Genomic DNA, 15,028 nt, shown 5'->3' with positions numbered 1-15,028 from the left:
GCTGGAGGGGGCTGCCTTAACTTGTCCTTCAGTGAAGCCCCCCTGAAGAAGTAACATCTGAGATATTTGATAACCAGAAGAGCCGGCCTTGGAAGGATCAGAGGAAGAGATTCCAGGCAGAAGGACTGGCCCCCTACAAGGTACCTAGAGTAAGAAAAAGAATGGAGTAGTGGCCGGGCGTGGTGGCTCAAGCCTGTAATCCCAGCATTTTGGGAGGCCGAGACGGGTGGATCATGAGGTCGAGAGATCGAGACCATCCTGGTCAACATGGTGAAACCCCGTCTCTACTAAAAATACAAAAAATTAGCTGGGCATGGTGGCGCGTGCCTGTAATCCCAGCTACTCGGGAGGCTGAGGCAGGAGAATTGCCTGAACCCAGGAGGCGGAGGTTGCGGTGAGCCGAGATCGCGCCATTGCACTCCAGCCTGGGTAACAAGAGCGAAACTCTGTCTCAAAAAAAAAAAAAAGAAAAAAGAAAAAAAAGAATGGAGTAATTCCATCCCTAGGAATGAAAAATGGTAGCCTGGTCAGAGAGCATTGAGCAACAGAGAAGTGACATGAAGAGAAGCAAGGCGGGGTCAGGCCACATAGCTCACCTCAAGCTATCTCAAATCTTCCTTAAAGTTGAATCTGCTCTCCCAAAACTCCTTCCAACTGCTTCACCGTAAATTAATCTTTTCCTTTATGAAATTTATAGCATGTACCACCTATATAAAGGGTCAGCAGAATATAGCTTGCAGAGTAAATCTGTTTCATCATCTATTAAAGTTTTATTGGTATGCAGCATGCCCATTCATTTGGTGCTATCTATGGCTGACTTTGAGCTACAAGGGCAGAGCTTTATAGTAGTGATGGAGACAATATGACTCAGAGAAAGTATGCCAACCCTCGGTCCACATGATTATCCTGAGTACTTAAATAATCACAAAATGGTGTTTTATGGACACCACTTGTTTTTTGCCTTTGTTTCATCTCTCCAACTACTCTATAAGCTTCCTGAAATCAGGGGAAGCCGTACTGCCAAAGGGTTAGAGGATGGTCTCTGCAATTAAACTGCCCAGGCTTGAATTCCAGGTTTGAATTTTTGCTGGGTAAATTACTAGGTACATCCTTGGGTGAGTTAATTAACTTACCTGTGCCTCCGTTCCCTATCCCACAGAATTATGTGTGGATGAAATGAGGTAATGTCCGTAAGCGCACAGGAAGTGCATAATAAAGTTCTGTTTGATGGGAGTTCTGCACTATCCACGGCACTCAGCCATATTACTGAGCACACAGACACACTCTGATAATGACTTTCGCTTTCCAAGATTTTGATGCCTACTTTCAATTTGCTTTGGCAAGGTAGGAGCAAAAATAATCTCTCTCCACTTCCAATTGATTCTTTTTAATTTTTGTAGAGATGAGGTCTCGCTCTGTTGACCGGGCTGCTCCTCAAACTCCTGGGCTCAAGTGATCCTGTCACTCCAGTCTCCTGAATAGGCAGACTGCCAGCACCTGCCACCATACCTGGCCTTCTTCTTGGCTACTTTTAAGGTGTATGGTCAATGACAAAAATCTTGGGGATTAAAAGCAGTGGCATTTTAGAAGGCTGCCATATTTTATCTACTATATATTCTAGTATAAGAATACAAATGCAAATGGACTATATATAAAATCATCTGCAAAATTATATGAATATCTTTTATGGTAAGAAAATGGTTCTCCTAAGTTGGCCCATAGGCACAAAAAGGTATTTGTCTCTCTGCTAGGACCTTTGGAAGTGGACTAACTTTTGGTGCTATTTTCCCCTACTTTAGGTTTTCCTAAACTCAGTTAAAAGAATCGCACTAGTTCTGGAAGGTCTCGAAGCTAAAGCTATACTAAGTTAGCAGTCCTTTAAAAATCTTTCTAATAGAGAACACTTAGAGATTTTATGACTCAAGGTAATAACTTCTGTTCTGAATGTTTTGAACACTTCGTGGATTCTTTTGGGGTCCTATCCCCTCTTAGTTAATAAAGTTCCCATTTGGAATAGACAAGGTACTCTTAATTTTACTACCCTTCAGCTTTCCTCTAAGATAAAATACTACACTCTCCTGAATCTAAGATACTAATGCAATTGTCCCAATATTTTTTGTGCCACTAAGAAAGAAATAAACATCATCACTACATTCTGACACTCTGTAGAATATATGATTTATCCCGATATTCAAAATGTGGAAACTATGGCCCTTAGAATCAATGGAAAACCCTTTAAAATATGTATGAAAGGAAAAACAATAAGTGGATTTATCCCGGGATAGTAATTATCAAACTTTTTTTTTTTTGAGACAGAGTCTTCTTCTGTCGCCCAGGCTGGAGTGCAGTGGCACAATCTTGGCTCACTGCAACCTCTGCCTCATGGGTTCAAGTGATTCTCTAAGTACGTTGGGATTACAGGTGTGCCCCACCACACCCAGCTAATTTTTGTGTGTGTTTTTTTTTTTTTTTTTTTTTTTTTTTTGAGATGGAGTTTCGCTCTTGTTACCCAGCCCGGAGTGCAATGGCGCGATCTCGGCTCACCGCAACCTCCACCTCCTGGGTTCAGGCAATTCTCCTGCCTCAGCCTCCTGAGTAGCTGGGATTACAGGCATGCGCCACCATGCCCAGCTAATTTTTTATATTTTTAGTAGAGATGGGGTTTCAACATGTTGACCAGGATGGTCTCGATCTCTTGACCTCGTGATCCACCCGCCTTGGCCTCCCAAAGTGCTGGGATTACAGGCTTGAGACACCGCGCCCGGCCTAATTTTTGTGTTTTTAATAGAGACAGTGTTTCGCCATATTGGCCAGGCTGGTCTTGAACTCTTGACCCCAGGTGGTCCACCCACCTCTGCCTCCCAAAGTGCTGGGATTACAGGCATGAGCCTGTAATCGGCTCACATCACACCCGGTCGTAATTGTCAACGTTCATATTTAGTAGTGAACAAATTAATAACAATTACATTTATCATGTCATGATTTTGGAAAAAAAGAGTAAGTTCACATAATGTCTCATGATCCTTACAACTATCATGAAGGATATGAAGAGTAAATATTATAACCTCAGTTTGTCAAATAGAGAAACCGAGGTCGGGAGAGATTAGTAATTAGTGTAGGTAGTTTGACACTGTGCCCAAGCTGAGGTCTAGTTCACAGTTCAGGAATCTCCCTGCCCCCTTTTAGCATATTCATATATGTCTTTGGACATGTGTTTTCAGTAACAATTGTTAGTTTTTGATAAACTACAAAGTACACATTTCTGATAAGAAAATAAAGTCATAGTGTTTTAAGGTCTGTCTGAAAAAAAATTAACAAACAAATAATGGGTTACAATCCCTTGAAAGAAAAATTACAAAAACTACTCTATCAGATGTGGGAACACTTAGTTTTAAAAGTCTCTCCTCAAGTGCATCTAGCTCGAGTGCCCTGCTTTGGTTGGGCTGCAGTTATCAAAGTATAACTAAATATATATTGTCTGTGCCAATGATGGTTTGAGAGATGATGGTTGCGAAATGAAGCCATGTGCACGTGACTTTTTGAGAGTGGATTATCTCAGGATGGGAAGTTGCATGGTGAGGTGTGGAGTAATGAGAATGCGTGAGATTTGGGGAAATCTGAGAGCCACAAAAGGAATGAAGACACTTAGAAAGCCGGGACAGCTGAAATGGAGCATATGTCCTGAAAATATTCAAAGGCAGGCCAGTGCAATTCCGTGAGCTATTCTGGGTTGCAGAAATTTGGGAGGAGAACTGATGAACTCAAGGGTGTGAGTGCATAAAGCAAAGTTCTATTTCATCAGGAACCAAAGAACTGGGAGGAAGGAACTTAGGCATTTGGTTAATTTGGTGAAAACAAAGACAATAACAGGAAAAGTAGCGATTGAATGGTGGGCATCAGTGATGGTTTCTATTTGCACAGCTACCCCTCAGCAGCTGTTGATTCCCTCCCAAGCACAAGGTATTTCAATGACAGCAACCAGGTAAATAAGGGTGCTTGGCAGTGACTTAGGGGTCAACCTGTTTGGCCTTTCCTGTGCTTGAAAAGGAATGGTAAATAGGAGGAGAAAAACCTGTATTATGAAAGGAGAGTTGGGCATCTGACACTTATGAAATAATCTGACAATTATGGAATAATCTTAATGAGCTAGGGCAGTACCTATGTTACTTTATTTCAGTCTTTCCAGCAATTTTATGAAATAGGCATTACTACTTCCATTTTACTGTTTCAAAACTGAGATTCAAAAAGGTAAAATGGCCAGGTGCAATGGCTCACACCTGTAATCCTAACATTTTGGGAGGCTGAGGCAGGAGATCACTTGATTCCAGGAGTTTGAGACCAGCTGGGTAACGCGGCAAAACCCCATCTCTACAAAAAAATTTTTTTAATATAGCTGGTGTGGTGGTAAACGCATGTAGTCCTAGCTATTTGAGAGGCTGAGATAAGAGTATTGCTTGAACCAAGAGTTTGAGGCTGCAGTGAGCTATGATCATGCCACCACACTCCAGCCTGGCCGACAGAGTGACACTCTGTGTTAAAAAAAAAAAAAAGGAAGAAAAAAAGATGAAAGGACTTGGCCAAGGTCATAATAATTGGTAGAAATGTGCATTTGTCTGACACCAACACTTTTCATAATATCACCTTGCCTCTGATAAATCCGTGATGATTAAGTGAATGAATCAAAGAAAAAAAAAGAAGAAAGAATGGGGTGCACACTCCCATTCAACACTACTGTTTTTTAAAAAATGAAATATAACCATTCAAATAAGCATAAATGTTCTTGTGTCAGTAATTTTCTAGCACTGCTAAAAGAGGATTCAGAATAATAAATACTAATTCTGAAGTGAAACAGTGCTGTTGTTTCCTGGTCTGGGGCTCCCTTACCAAGTATTATTTGCAGTTGCTGCTTAAACAAAAATGAACAATTTGGGGTGGGGGTTGGGTGATTAGAAAACTTTCAGGACGGCCACACCTTTAAGGATGGTTTTGGGATCCTCAAAGCATCCCAAGAGCGTGTTAGCATTTGTAAGAAGCTTCACCCTGGACTTTAGGTTCCTGCCTACAACTTTTTAGAGAAATGGCTGTAATGTGTTGGCCTTCTAAGCACTTTTAGTGGGCTCTCAGATTCCCTACTCACTCGATTTCTTTGCATCTTCTTTGCAGCTGGGAGAACTGCTTTTCTGCTCCACACAGCTTTCACCTTGACAAATGCGACTTGGCTTAAATGTCCCTTTAGCCTTTTTAGCTTGCTCTTCTCATAGCAAAAACAGAAAAAAAAAAAAAAAAAAAGAGCAAGAATAGGAAAATTACAATTATGCAATGTGCAGGTCCCTCGGCATGATCGCTGCTTCCCAATCAGGAGATTTCCCTGGCAACCGCCCTTTCTTACTCCCCTGGAAGCCCGAAACTGGTGGAAACTTAATTTGTTTTAGATTGCTTAAAATTACCTTTTAAGGATAAGAGTAAATACCTACCTCTTTAAATAGAATTTATACCCTTTGCCACAGCTCTTCCAAATAACATTTTTAAATGATCTTGAAAGAATAGACCATTGTAAACAGTGATATAGAATGGTAATTTGCTTACCATGACCCTATAGAATTATTCTTACCCACGAACATTTATAGCATCTACAGGGTACCTAGCACCATAGCAGGGGCTGGGTAAATACACCAAAAGCATCTTATAAAACACAGTCTCTGGTGTTAAAGGAGTTTATGTTTTGAGTGCATCAGGTGTATCTGGAGGATGGATGAAGGAAACGAGTAAAAAGAAGCTTTAAGTAAGTCAAGCTGAGTTGAGTGTGAAATCTCAGTACCTCTGAATTTCTTACTGGGTTTGATGTTTGTTCCCATAAATCCCCTTTCCCGGTGGTGAAACTGTTCCTTAAAAGTTGAATATATGTGTGTGAGTTACAAATGCCACTGATAAACAGCCCTGCAGGGGAATGGCAGAGGGGCTAGGTCTGCAGTCTCCAAAGGATGGGGAGCCATCCATTAGTTTGGGGACTAATAGAAAATGTTACTGTGGTACTGGATGACATTAAAAGGGACCCTACCTATGGATAGGATGCCCTCATGACATCACATCAAGAAATAACAACTAAGATGCTAGGTGTGGTAGAATGCACCTGTAGTCCCACCTACTTGGGAGGCTGAGGGGAGAGGATCACTTGAATCCAGGAGTTCAGGACCAGCCTGGGCAACACAGGGAAACCTTGTCTCAAAAAAATTTTTTTTTACAAGAAATAGCAACTAAGATACTAAGATTCTAGTATGATGTAGGGACAGGAAGGGAAATGAATTCTGTTAATTATTCACCCTCTATTTTTTCTGTAGTGCATACATATGGGTTTAGCTACCCCAGTTCCACTTCTGGTTCTTGTAGTCAAGCCCCCTAATTTTGCTTTGGGAAAAGGTTTCTCACCAGTTTGAGGTCCAGGTATTTCAGGAGTAGCCCAAGAGTGGGAGTAAGACAATCACAAATTGTGTGAATGAGCAAATCACACTCCCTGGCTTCATTGCTTGGCTCGGGGCAGAGGTGAATGATCTAAGCTTACTCAGTCAGCAAGCATCTCTGGTTCTGCGCATGAAATGCAAGGACAAAGATACCTCCTCTCTCACTGAATACATTATTAGGGATGCATGTGACCTTAGGACCTGCTAGTAGCTATTTTGTAACATCTAATACACAAACATAATTTCACCTAATACAAAAACCCTATGTTATCATTAACGCCATTGCAATGATGAAAAAATTGGGACTTAGTGGTATTAAATAACTTACACCAAATGTTACAGCTTGTCAGAATTGAAAGACGGGTTTGTCTTATTCAAATTTCTATGCTCTTTTCATCACACCAGGCTGCTCTCTATAAGAGTTTCAAAATTTTGTTATAGTAATTTATTAAACTTAAAATTCAAGTGTTAAGTTGCCAGGATATACAATCCCATAGCATTTTGGATTTTGTTACAAGTACTGAGTGTTGGAAGCTTGGAAGATCCAAAAGAACCTAAAGTAACAGCCACAGAACACCCGATACCCAGCAGTTATAGTTGGCTACAAGTTCTAGAAAAATATAAGGAAGAATTAAAAACATCTTGAAAGAATAGAGGTTGGCTGGGTGTGGCAAGCCTGTAATCTCAGCAATTTGGGAGGTGGAGGCAGGCGGATCACTTGAGGTCAGGAATTGGAGACTAGCCTGGCCAACATGGTGAAACCCTGCCTCTACTAAAAATACAAAAATTTGCCAGGTGCAGTGGTGGGCACCTGTAATCCCAACTACCTGGGAGGCAGAGGTTGAAGTGAGCCAAGATCCAGCCTGGGTGACAGAGCAAGACTCCCTAAAAAAAAAAAATAAATAAAAATAAAAAGAATAGAGGTCTAGGTCTATGGTAAATACATTTATTTTGCTGACTATACACAAGATAAGTTAACTTAGAGCCATTTCTTAGTTTTTAATGTAATTTCATTTTCTGGCATATTGGAGGCATCTCTGTTGGCCTGGAATTGTGAGTTGAGCCATCATAGTTTTCCATTATTGTTATAGTTACTAGTGTGCTGGTGTCTGTCCACCATATCCTACGTTGTTTGTTTCTGTCATTCCTAGTTGCAAACATCAAATTCCCCAAGACAAACTAGAATTCTATGTCTGGCATTCAGAAGCAGAGATGTGGGCGGAAAATAGTGACCTTCCTCTTGGTGTCAATAGAAGCCCACATGTGGAAACATCATTCATCGACACTAATCCTTAGTATTGTCTAAAATCACATAAACCTCTCAGCACATCTGTCTGTTGCTAAATTGTCAAACTTGTGTATGAATTTTTTCCTTAGGACACAAAATCTGATAATCTTATTAACAAATGGTACAACCAGATTCTATAAAATATCAAGTCAATCATCTCAAGTATTAATACTTAATTTTAAAACTAGAAATTTTAAAATAGATTTCAGCAAATATTTTCCTTTAGTGTCTCTGTTACCAATTTTTGAAATATTTTCTCAAATGAGACTTACATATTATACTAGTGAATCATTAACTTACATATTTGGCATTTATAAACAAACAAAAACCCCAATAGATTTAAGAAGGGCACAACTTGGAAGCTCCTGCTTTTCATCATCATCATCTGATTCCCACTGCATCTTGGGGCTGTTTGAACTTTTTATTCCAAGCTACATTTATAACACGGCATTCAAATGGGCCAAAATAATCTTTCTTTCCTGAATCCCATCCATTCTAATGCAATGAAACCATCAAACCACATGCATCTACTTCATAGTGGGAAAAGAACTGAGTAATATTTTGGTGTCCTCATGCACATGTGTGATTCAAAATTCCACTTTCATAATCACCTTACAGGGAAGTTGCCTCTTGAGGGTGTGTAGTTTAAGCTACGTTCCAACCACTTTCCACAGGCAGCAAGATATCTAAAATGAACAGAGGATGTCCCACAAACATATATGCAGTATGATACACTCAATAGTTACGTGAATGAGTATGATACACTCAATAGTTACGTGAATCAGTGCTTCCAGGCTAGCTCAAGGTCCATTGAAAGGAAATGTTCCAACTGGAGTATTCATTACAGGGTTCTCGCCTTTACTTTAAACTGATTACCTTGTGGTTAAGCTGAAGTTAGAAGTTCCACTTCTTCTGTAACTTTGTCAAAATGCTTTAAAAGTATTCATTCACTTATTCAATACATATTTATTCAGTATATATGGTCATCCTATGGTATCTGTGGGGGACCGGTTCCAGGATACCAAAATCCATGGATGCTCAAGTTCCTGACATAAAATGGTGTAGTATTTGCATATAACCTATGCATATCTTCCCATTACTTTAAAGTATCTCTACATTCCTTGTAACACCTAATACAATGCCTGCACGGCACCTCATTTGTGTGGATTCAGTATAGGCCTCAGGATGCAGCAAATTCAAGTTTTGTTTTTTGCAATTTTGCAGATTTTTTTTCAAATATTTTTGACCCATGATTGGTTAAATCCACAGATGCAGAACCGATGGATACATAAAGAGCACCGTATCATGAAACAGGTGCTATTTTGGGTATTGGGGACATAGCAATTCATAAGCAGAGAAAAAAAAATCTCTTTTCCTCAAAGAACTAAAAATAGAACCACCATTTGACCCAGCAATCATAGTACTTGGTATCTATCTAAAGGACAATAAAGGATTCTACCAAAAAGACACCTGCACTCACATGTTTATCACAGCCCTATTCAACAATACTAAATTCATAGACTCAACCTAAGTGCTCATCAATGGTGGGATGGATAAAGAAAATGTGGTACATACACACTATGGAATACTATGCAGCCATAAAAAAGAACAAAATTATGTTATTTGCAGCAACACAGATGCAGCTGGAGGCCATTATCCTAAATGAATTCATGCAAAAACAGAAAACCAACTATTGCCCATTCTCACTTGTAAGTGTGAGCTAAACTATGGGTACACACAGACATACAGATGGCAACAGTAGACACTGGGGACTCCAAAAGAGGGGATGGTGAATGTCAGGGGTTGAAAACTCTCTACTGGGTACTATGCTCACTATTTGGATGATGAGTTCAATAGAAGCCCAAACCTCAGTGTTACACAGTCTATCCATGTAACAAGACTGCTCATGTATGCCCTGAATCTAAAATTTAAAATTAAAGTTCTGCTCTCATGGGGAAGGGAGAGGACAGATGCTAATAAAATAAGCAAGATGTATGTTAGGCAATGACATGTGCTATGGAAAAATGAAAGCAGGAAAGGGGGAAAGATTGTGTGGAGGAGAGGAGGGTGGTGGGATAGGCAATGTGAACAGTGTCATCATGGGATGCCATGTTAAGAGACCTCTAGGTACCAACTGAATGGGGTGAGGGAGTCTGCCCTGGGGTCTGGAGGCAGTGTGCTCAAGGCAGAAAGAAGCGCACATGAGAAAGTCCTGAAGGTAGGGCAGGACTGCCATGCACACGGGGGGACGCCAGGTGAGTGGAGTGGAGTGAGGGGCAGCAGAAGGTGAGGACAGTGATTGGAGGTGTGGGGGTCCATTTCAGGAGCTTTACAGGCTGTGGTAAGGGCTGTGGCGGGGTGAGATGGGAATAGAATGGAGGTTTTTGAGAAGACACAGACACATTTTAGTTTAAGAGAATCAATCACTCGGGTTGCCAAGTTGGGAATGACTCAAGGGCAGCAAGGGTAGAATCAGAGACAGAAGAATGAGGCTCATGCAATAACCTAGATTGGCGCTAAAGGAGGGGAGGTGGGGCGGAGCAGCGCTGGGGAGATAAGACAGGGCCAAGAAGTTCGTTAACGATGATCTGAATGTGTGGAGTGATAAAAAGTAGTTAAGGGTGACTCGGAGGTTTTTGGCCTGATTAACAGGAAGGACTGAATTCCCATTAGTTGAGATGATGAGGCCTAAAGAAGAAGTAGACTCGGGGTGGAGATTAGGAGTTGAGTTTGGGATGTAGGAAGTTTGAAATGTCCATGGGACAGACATCTAAGCAGAGATGTTGAATAGGGTAGTTAGCCATTTAAAGCTGGAGGGTAGGCAATCTGCCTGCAAGCATCCCTGTGGGCATACACCTGGTACTTAGAGCTCTGTGAATGAAGGAGGTGACCTAAGGAGTGACTGTTGGTAGAAAACAGAAGTGGCCCAAAAGCCATGTCCACTCAGCATTGCTCCATCTTTAGAAGCTGGGAGACAGGAAACCACAAACTAGGCAGGCTTACAAGGATCAACAAGGGTGTGTTGTCCTGGAAGCTGATGAAGAAAGTTTTTCAGAGAGAAAGGAGTAACGTACTGTCACACTGACTTTTTCCCATGATCTTCATCCCATGGGACACTAAGTCAGCAACGTTCATTGTACCTCTTAGTCATTAGTTGCCATAGACAAAGGATTCTGCTGTTAATGAATAGCTTTATCTTCCCAGCAAGATGCAAACTTCTTGAAAGCAAGGCTGTTGTTTTCTTTTTTCTCTCTCTCTACAGCAGTGGCTTTTAAATAGCTTTTGGCTACATCTCACAGTAAAAAACACATTTTACTTTGGAAACCAGTATAAGCACATATACAAGGGAAATAAAGAGAGAAATATTTAACCTTCTGGCATTCCATGCACTCTGTCTCTATTTTCATTCTCTTCTTTTGTACTCTATTTAATTAAAAATAATGGTGTTTCTGACCCATTAAATTGATTTCACTAATTGATTTCATTGGTTGCAACCACTGCTTAGAAAAGCACCACTGTTAGAGTGTCTGCCACAGGGCTCTGCCACCTTCATTATTAATCAGAGAGACACTGTTATTCACCTTCATTCTTCCCCAGTACCTTCTGTAAAACAAACACTTAACAGATGCTTGCTGCATGAATAGTTTTGAGACCCTAAAGTAAAGCTTCTTGAATTGAGCTCCTTAGTCTTTAGTTACCTTTACTTTTACTGACTGTACTTCTGTACTGATCGTAGTCATGTAAGAGAGTATTTCTTAAAAGCTCTGTGTCTTCAGAATAAACACAGACCTGCATGCCTTTTTAAAGAGGTCTCTGTGTAGCCGAGAGTCAGAGAAAACACTGGCCAGGGTTAGACTGGCCACCCAGATTAAGTGAGTCCATCAGCTGGGTTATTCCACGTGCAAAGTAAAGGCAGGAAGCCTGATGTTTGAATGCTTTTTCATGTTCTTATACATCAACCTCTGGGGACAAGGGACAGTGGGGTTCAAAACATTTTTAAAAACAGGACAGTCCGGGCACAGTGGCTCATGCCTGTAACCCCAACACTTTGAGAAGCTGAGGGGGAAGAATTGCTTGCGCCCAGGTGTTTGAGACCAGCCTGGCCAACATAGCAAGATCTCATTTTTACAAAATATTTAAAAATTATCTCAGTGTGGAGGCGTGTGCTTGCAGTCCTAGCTACTTGAGAGGCTGAAGTGAGAGGACCAGCTGAGCCTAGGAGGTCAAGGCTGCAGCGAGTTACGATCATGCTACTGCCCTCCAGCCTGGGTGACAGAGCTAGACTCTATCTCAAAACAAAAAAAAGAAAAAAAGAAGAAATGAAACAAACAAACAACCTTTCTAATCCTGTCTTTTTATTGTAATTTACGTGGCATTCAGTGTCAATATGATACACTGACTATTTAATAATGGGGGTAGAAAGCTTTCATTAAATATCTATGACCCAAAGTAACAGAGCTGAGAACATCATTAGTACTAACGATGTCTTAGAATTTTGAAATGCCCACTTACAGAAACGATATATAATTTAACCCAGATGTTTCATTTAAAGAATCTTTAAAACAAAAGACAGGTACATGGTAAGTCCTCAATAAATGTTAGCTAATGTTTAAATTATTCTCCATAGAAAGTACTTACAAAAGTGGCACAGAAGAAAATAAAATATTTTCCACCATGCAGTTCTTACTTAGGTAGTTTTTCAGTTATAAGGAGGAAGCATGGTGCAATGAATACAGTATAGATTTTGGAATCAGGTCAACCTGTGTTCAAATCTGACTCTACTTAGACCAGACGTGTGATTTTGGCCTAGTTACCTGAATATCTTTTAACTTCAGGTTTTCAAACATAAAGTGAGGATGGTAATACCTACTTCAGAGACTGACTATAAGGCTAAAGATGATATAAAGTAACATATGACATGCCAACTAATTCAAAGTGTATTTGTAGGTTGCTTTTTCATATAGAAATCATGTTTAAATGATGGTTAAGTTCTCACATGGTACAAACCCTTAAAGCCAGTTTCACTCATGATAGAGCTGACCCTTAATGGAACATGCAGTGGATCCAAGACTCTGGGCTTGGGGGTGGGAAGGGGTTGAGGGTGGAGAAGATTAGTGCACTTGGGGGATCTCTAGAGGCCTGTGTATAGGAGACTGTGGATCAGTCAGGGTTCTCAGAACAGTACAGAAAAAAAAGATTTATTTTAGGGAATTGGCTGGCATGACTATGGTGAGTAACAAGTCTGAAATCCACAGGGTGGTCTGGCAGGCTGGAAACTCAGGCTGGAGTTGACTCTGCAGTCTTGAGACAGAATCTTGCCAGGAAAACCTCAGTTTTTGGTCATAAGGCCTTTCAACTGATTGGTTGAGGCACAGACACATTATTGAGGATAATCTTCTTTACGTAAGTCAACTAATTGTAGATTTTAACCACGTGTATAAAATTACTTCACTGCAACACCTAGATTAGGGTTTGATTGAGCAACTGGGTACGCTAAACTCAGCAGGTGGCTGCCCAGAACTAACCGTATAGACAGGAATTCAGGTGGCAGCTTCTGGGCAGTGGGAGGGGGACTTTATGGGCAGACACGGCCACTGCAGTGCTGACTGATATTCAGATTCTCTTCAGTTGTGGGCTGCACGTGTTCCATTCATTTTCTGAGGGATTATGGTTTGGGTCAAAGACACGAGTGTAAAGACCAACTGCTTGCTAGTCGTTCAGGAAACACATAAAGGCCATGCAAGCAGAGTGAGCCTCTTACTGGCTTTGAATCAGCACCTAGCAAAGGGACTGCTATGTCAATTTCATTGACAGTGTTCTTTAAGAGCAAGAGAGTCATTCATGGAATTTTTATTTCTTGTTGACAAATGAACAAGAAAATCTACAGTCACCTGAAACATCCCACCATGGTAAAGAAACAGGAAATTTATAGACTCATCTTTTATTTAAGCCCTTTATATTCTGAAGGACCAAGAATCCCATCATGCCCTGCCTTGATAAAACAAATATAGAGCTAACCTAAAAAAAAAATCAAGATTTACTCTAGCAACTTGCACATAATACTAATGTAACACCGATTACATTGTTTTAAAACCATTTTTTTATAGATCTGTCTCACCCACCAACCCACCAACCTGTAATCAACCAGAGAGGAAGGATGATATCATTTGTCTGGCAGAGACTATTGTTCATTCCCATAATTCCAGTTCTAAGCAGAGTATAAAATACAACAACATACACTAAAGTAAAAGTGCTCATGAAATCTCTAATTGTATCACCCAGGTTGTACCTGTTTTATTCCGCTGAGAAATAAAGTATGGGTATCTTTCATCCCAGATTTTCCTCCACCGAGGGCAGGGAAGAAACCTGGCAATGGATGTAGGCAAATAGGGAACACATCCTTGTGCACAAAGGAGCTGGTGCATGCGTGTGGAGGGGGCATGCATGACCAGTTTCCAGAAGAGAGGCTCTGCTGGCATCCAAGGAGCTGCAGTTGGATGTTGCTGTGGAGATATTCAGGGAAGCACAGCCACAGCCCGCAGCAGGGTCAACTGAACTCTACCAGGCTCAGAGAGCCCCATCAGCAGATCATGGCAGGACCAGTCAACAGAATCCAAAGACTGTCATCTCACCCTGTGTATTCCAAAGCACATTTTACAGATCACCAATCCTTAGAAATGCTTTGTGAAATGTGGTTCCAAGAGGGTTCGGGAGATGCTTTATACTGTATTGTTCTTTTAAAGAGTTTCCATCCATATGAACATCTTAAAGATTCTAGGATGTCTGCCAATATAGAAACCTGAATATATTACTCAGTTTCTCAAATTCAACTCCTTTCTTCACATTAATATCTATTCAAATCATTCTTTGGGAAATGTCAACTTCTTCACATACAAACAAAGAAACTGACACCCAGAATGTAAATTACAGCTTAAATGGCTAATAAGTGGCAGAATTGGGTTAGAATTTAGATCTCCTTTTGTTCCAGTGCACTTTCCAGTCCGTCACACTGCAACTATTGATCTCACCATTGTTTATGAATACCTTTCAACAATTTCATGAAACTGTTTTGATCTCCCTATATCAATATGTAGAAGACAAACCTGAAGGAATGGCTACTGTGTACAGAGGGGACTCAGGCTTTGGAAGCTTCATATTTTGTATCAAGTCTGTGCCAGGATATGTTTCCTTCAAGGTATCAGTGCAAATTAAAGGTGGTCATAGAGACATGTAAGTGGCATTGATTTATACAAATAGGTTTGGGTCACATCTTGTATTTTAC

The 15,028-nt window shown here is 40.7% G+C and overlaps 1 protein-coding gene across 31 annotated transcripts in view; it reads right to left on the bottom strand.

The window, feature by feature from the left end:
- DLGAP1 (DLG associated protein 1) overlaps positions 1 to 15,028 on the bottom strand; it is a 1,035,773-nt gene that overhangs the window by 320,680 nt on the left and 700,065 nt on the right. For 8 of the 31 annotated variants that reach the window (XM_054243570.2, XM_054243571.2, XM_035269701.3 and 5 more), the window contains exon 2: positions 5,138 to 5,251. The exons of the other annotated variants lie outside the window; for them this stretch is intronic. In XM_054243570.2, the coding sequence (XP_054099545.1) occupies positions 5,138 to 5,251 (114 nt within the window). The remainder of the gene's footprint in view (positions 1 to 5,137; positions 5,252 to 15,028) is intronic. 31 annotated transcript variants of the gene reach the window in all.

This window comes from Callithrix jacchus, chromosome 13, assembly GCF_049354715.1.
Source record: "Callithrix jacchus isolate 240 chromosome 13, calJac240_pri, whole genome shotgun sequence".
NCBI lineage: Eukaryota > Metazoa > Chordata > Mammalia > Primates > Cebidae > Callithrix > Callithrix jacchus.
Note: the sequence above shows the minus strand (reverse complement) of the source record. Positions and strands in the feature narration are given on the sequence as shown.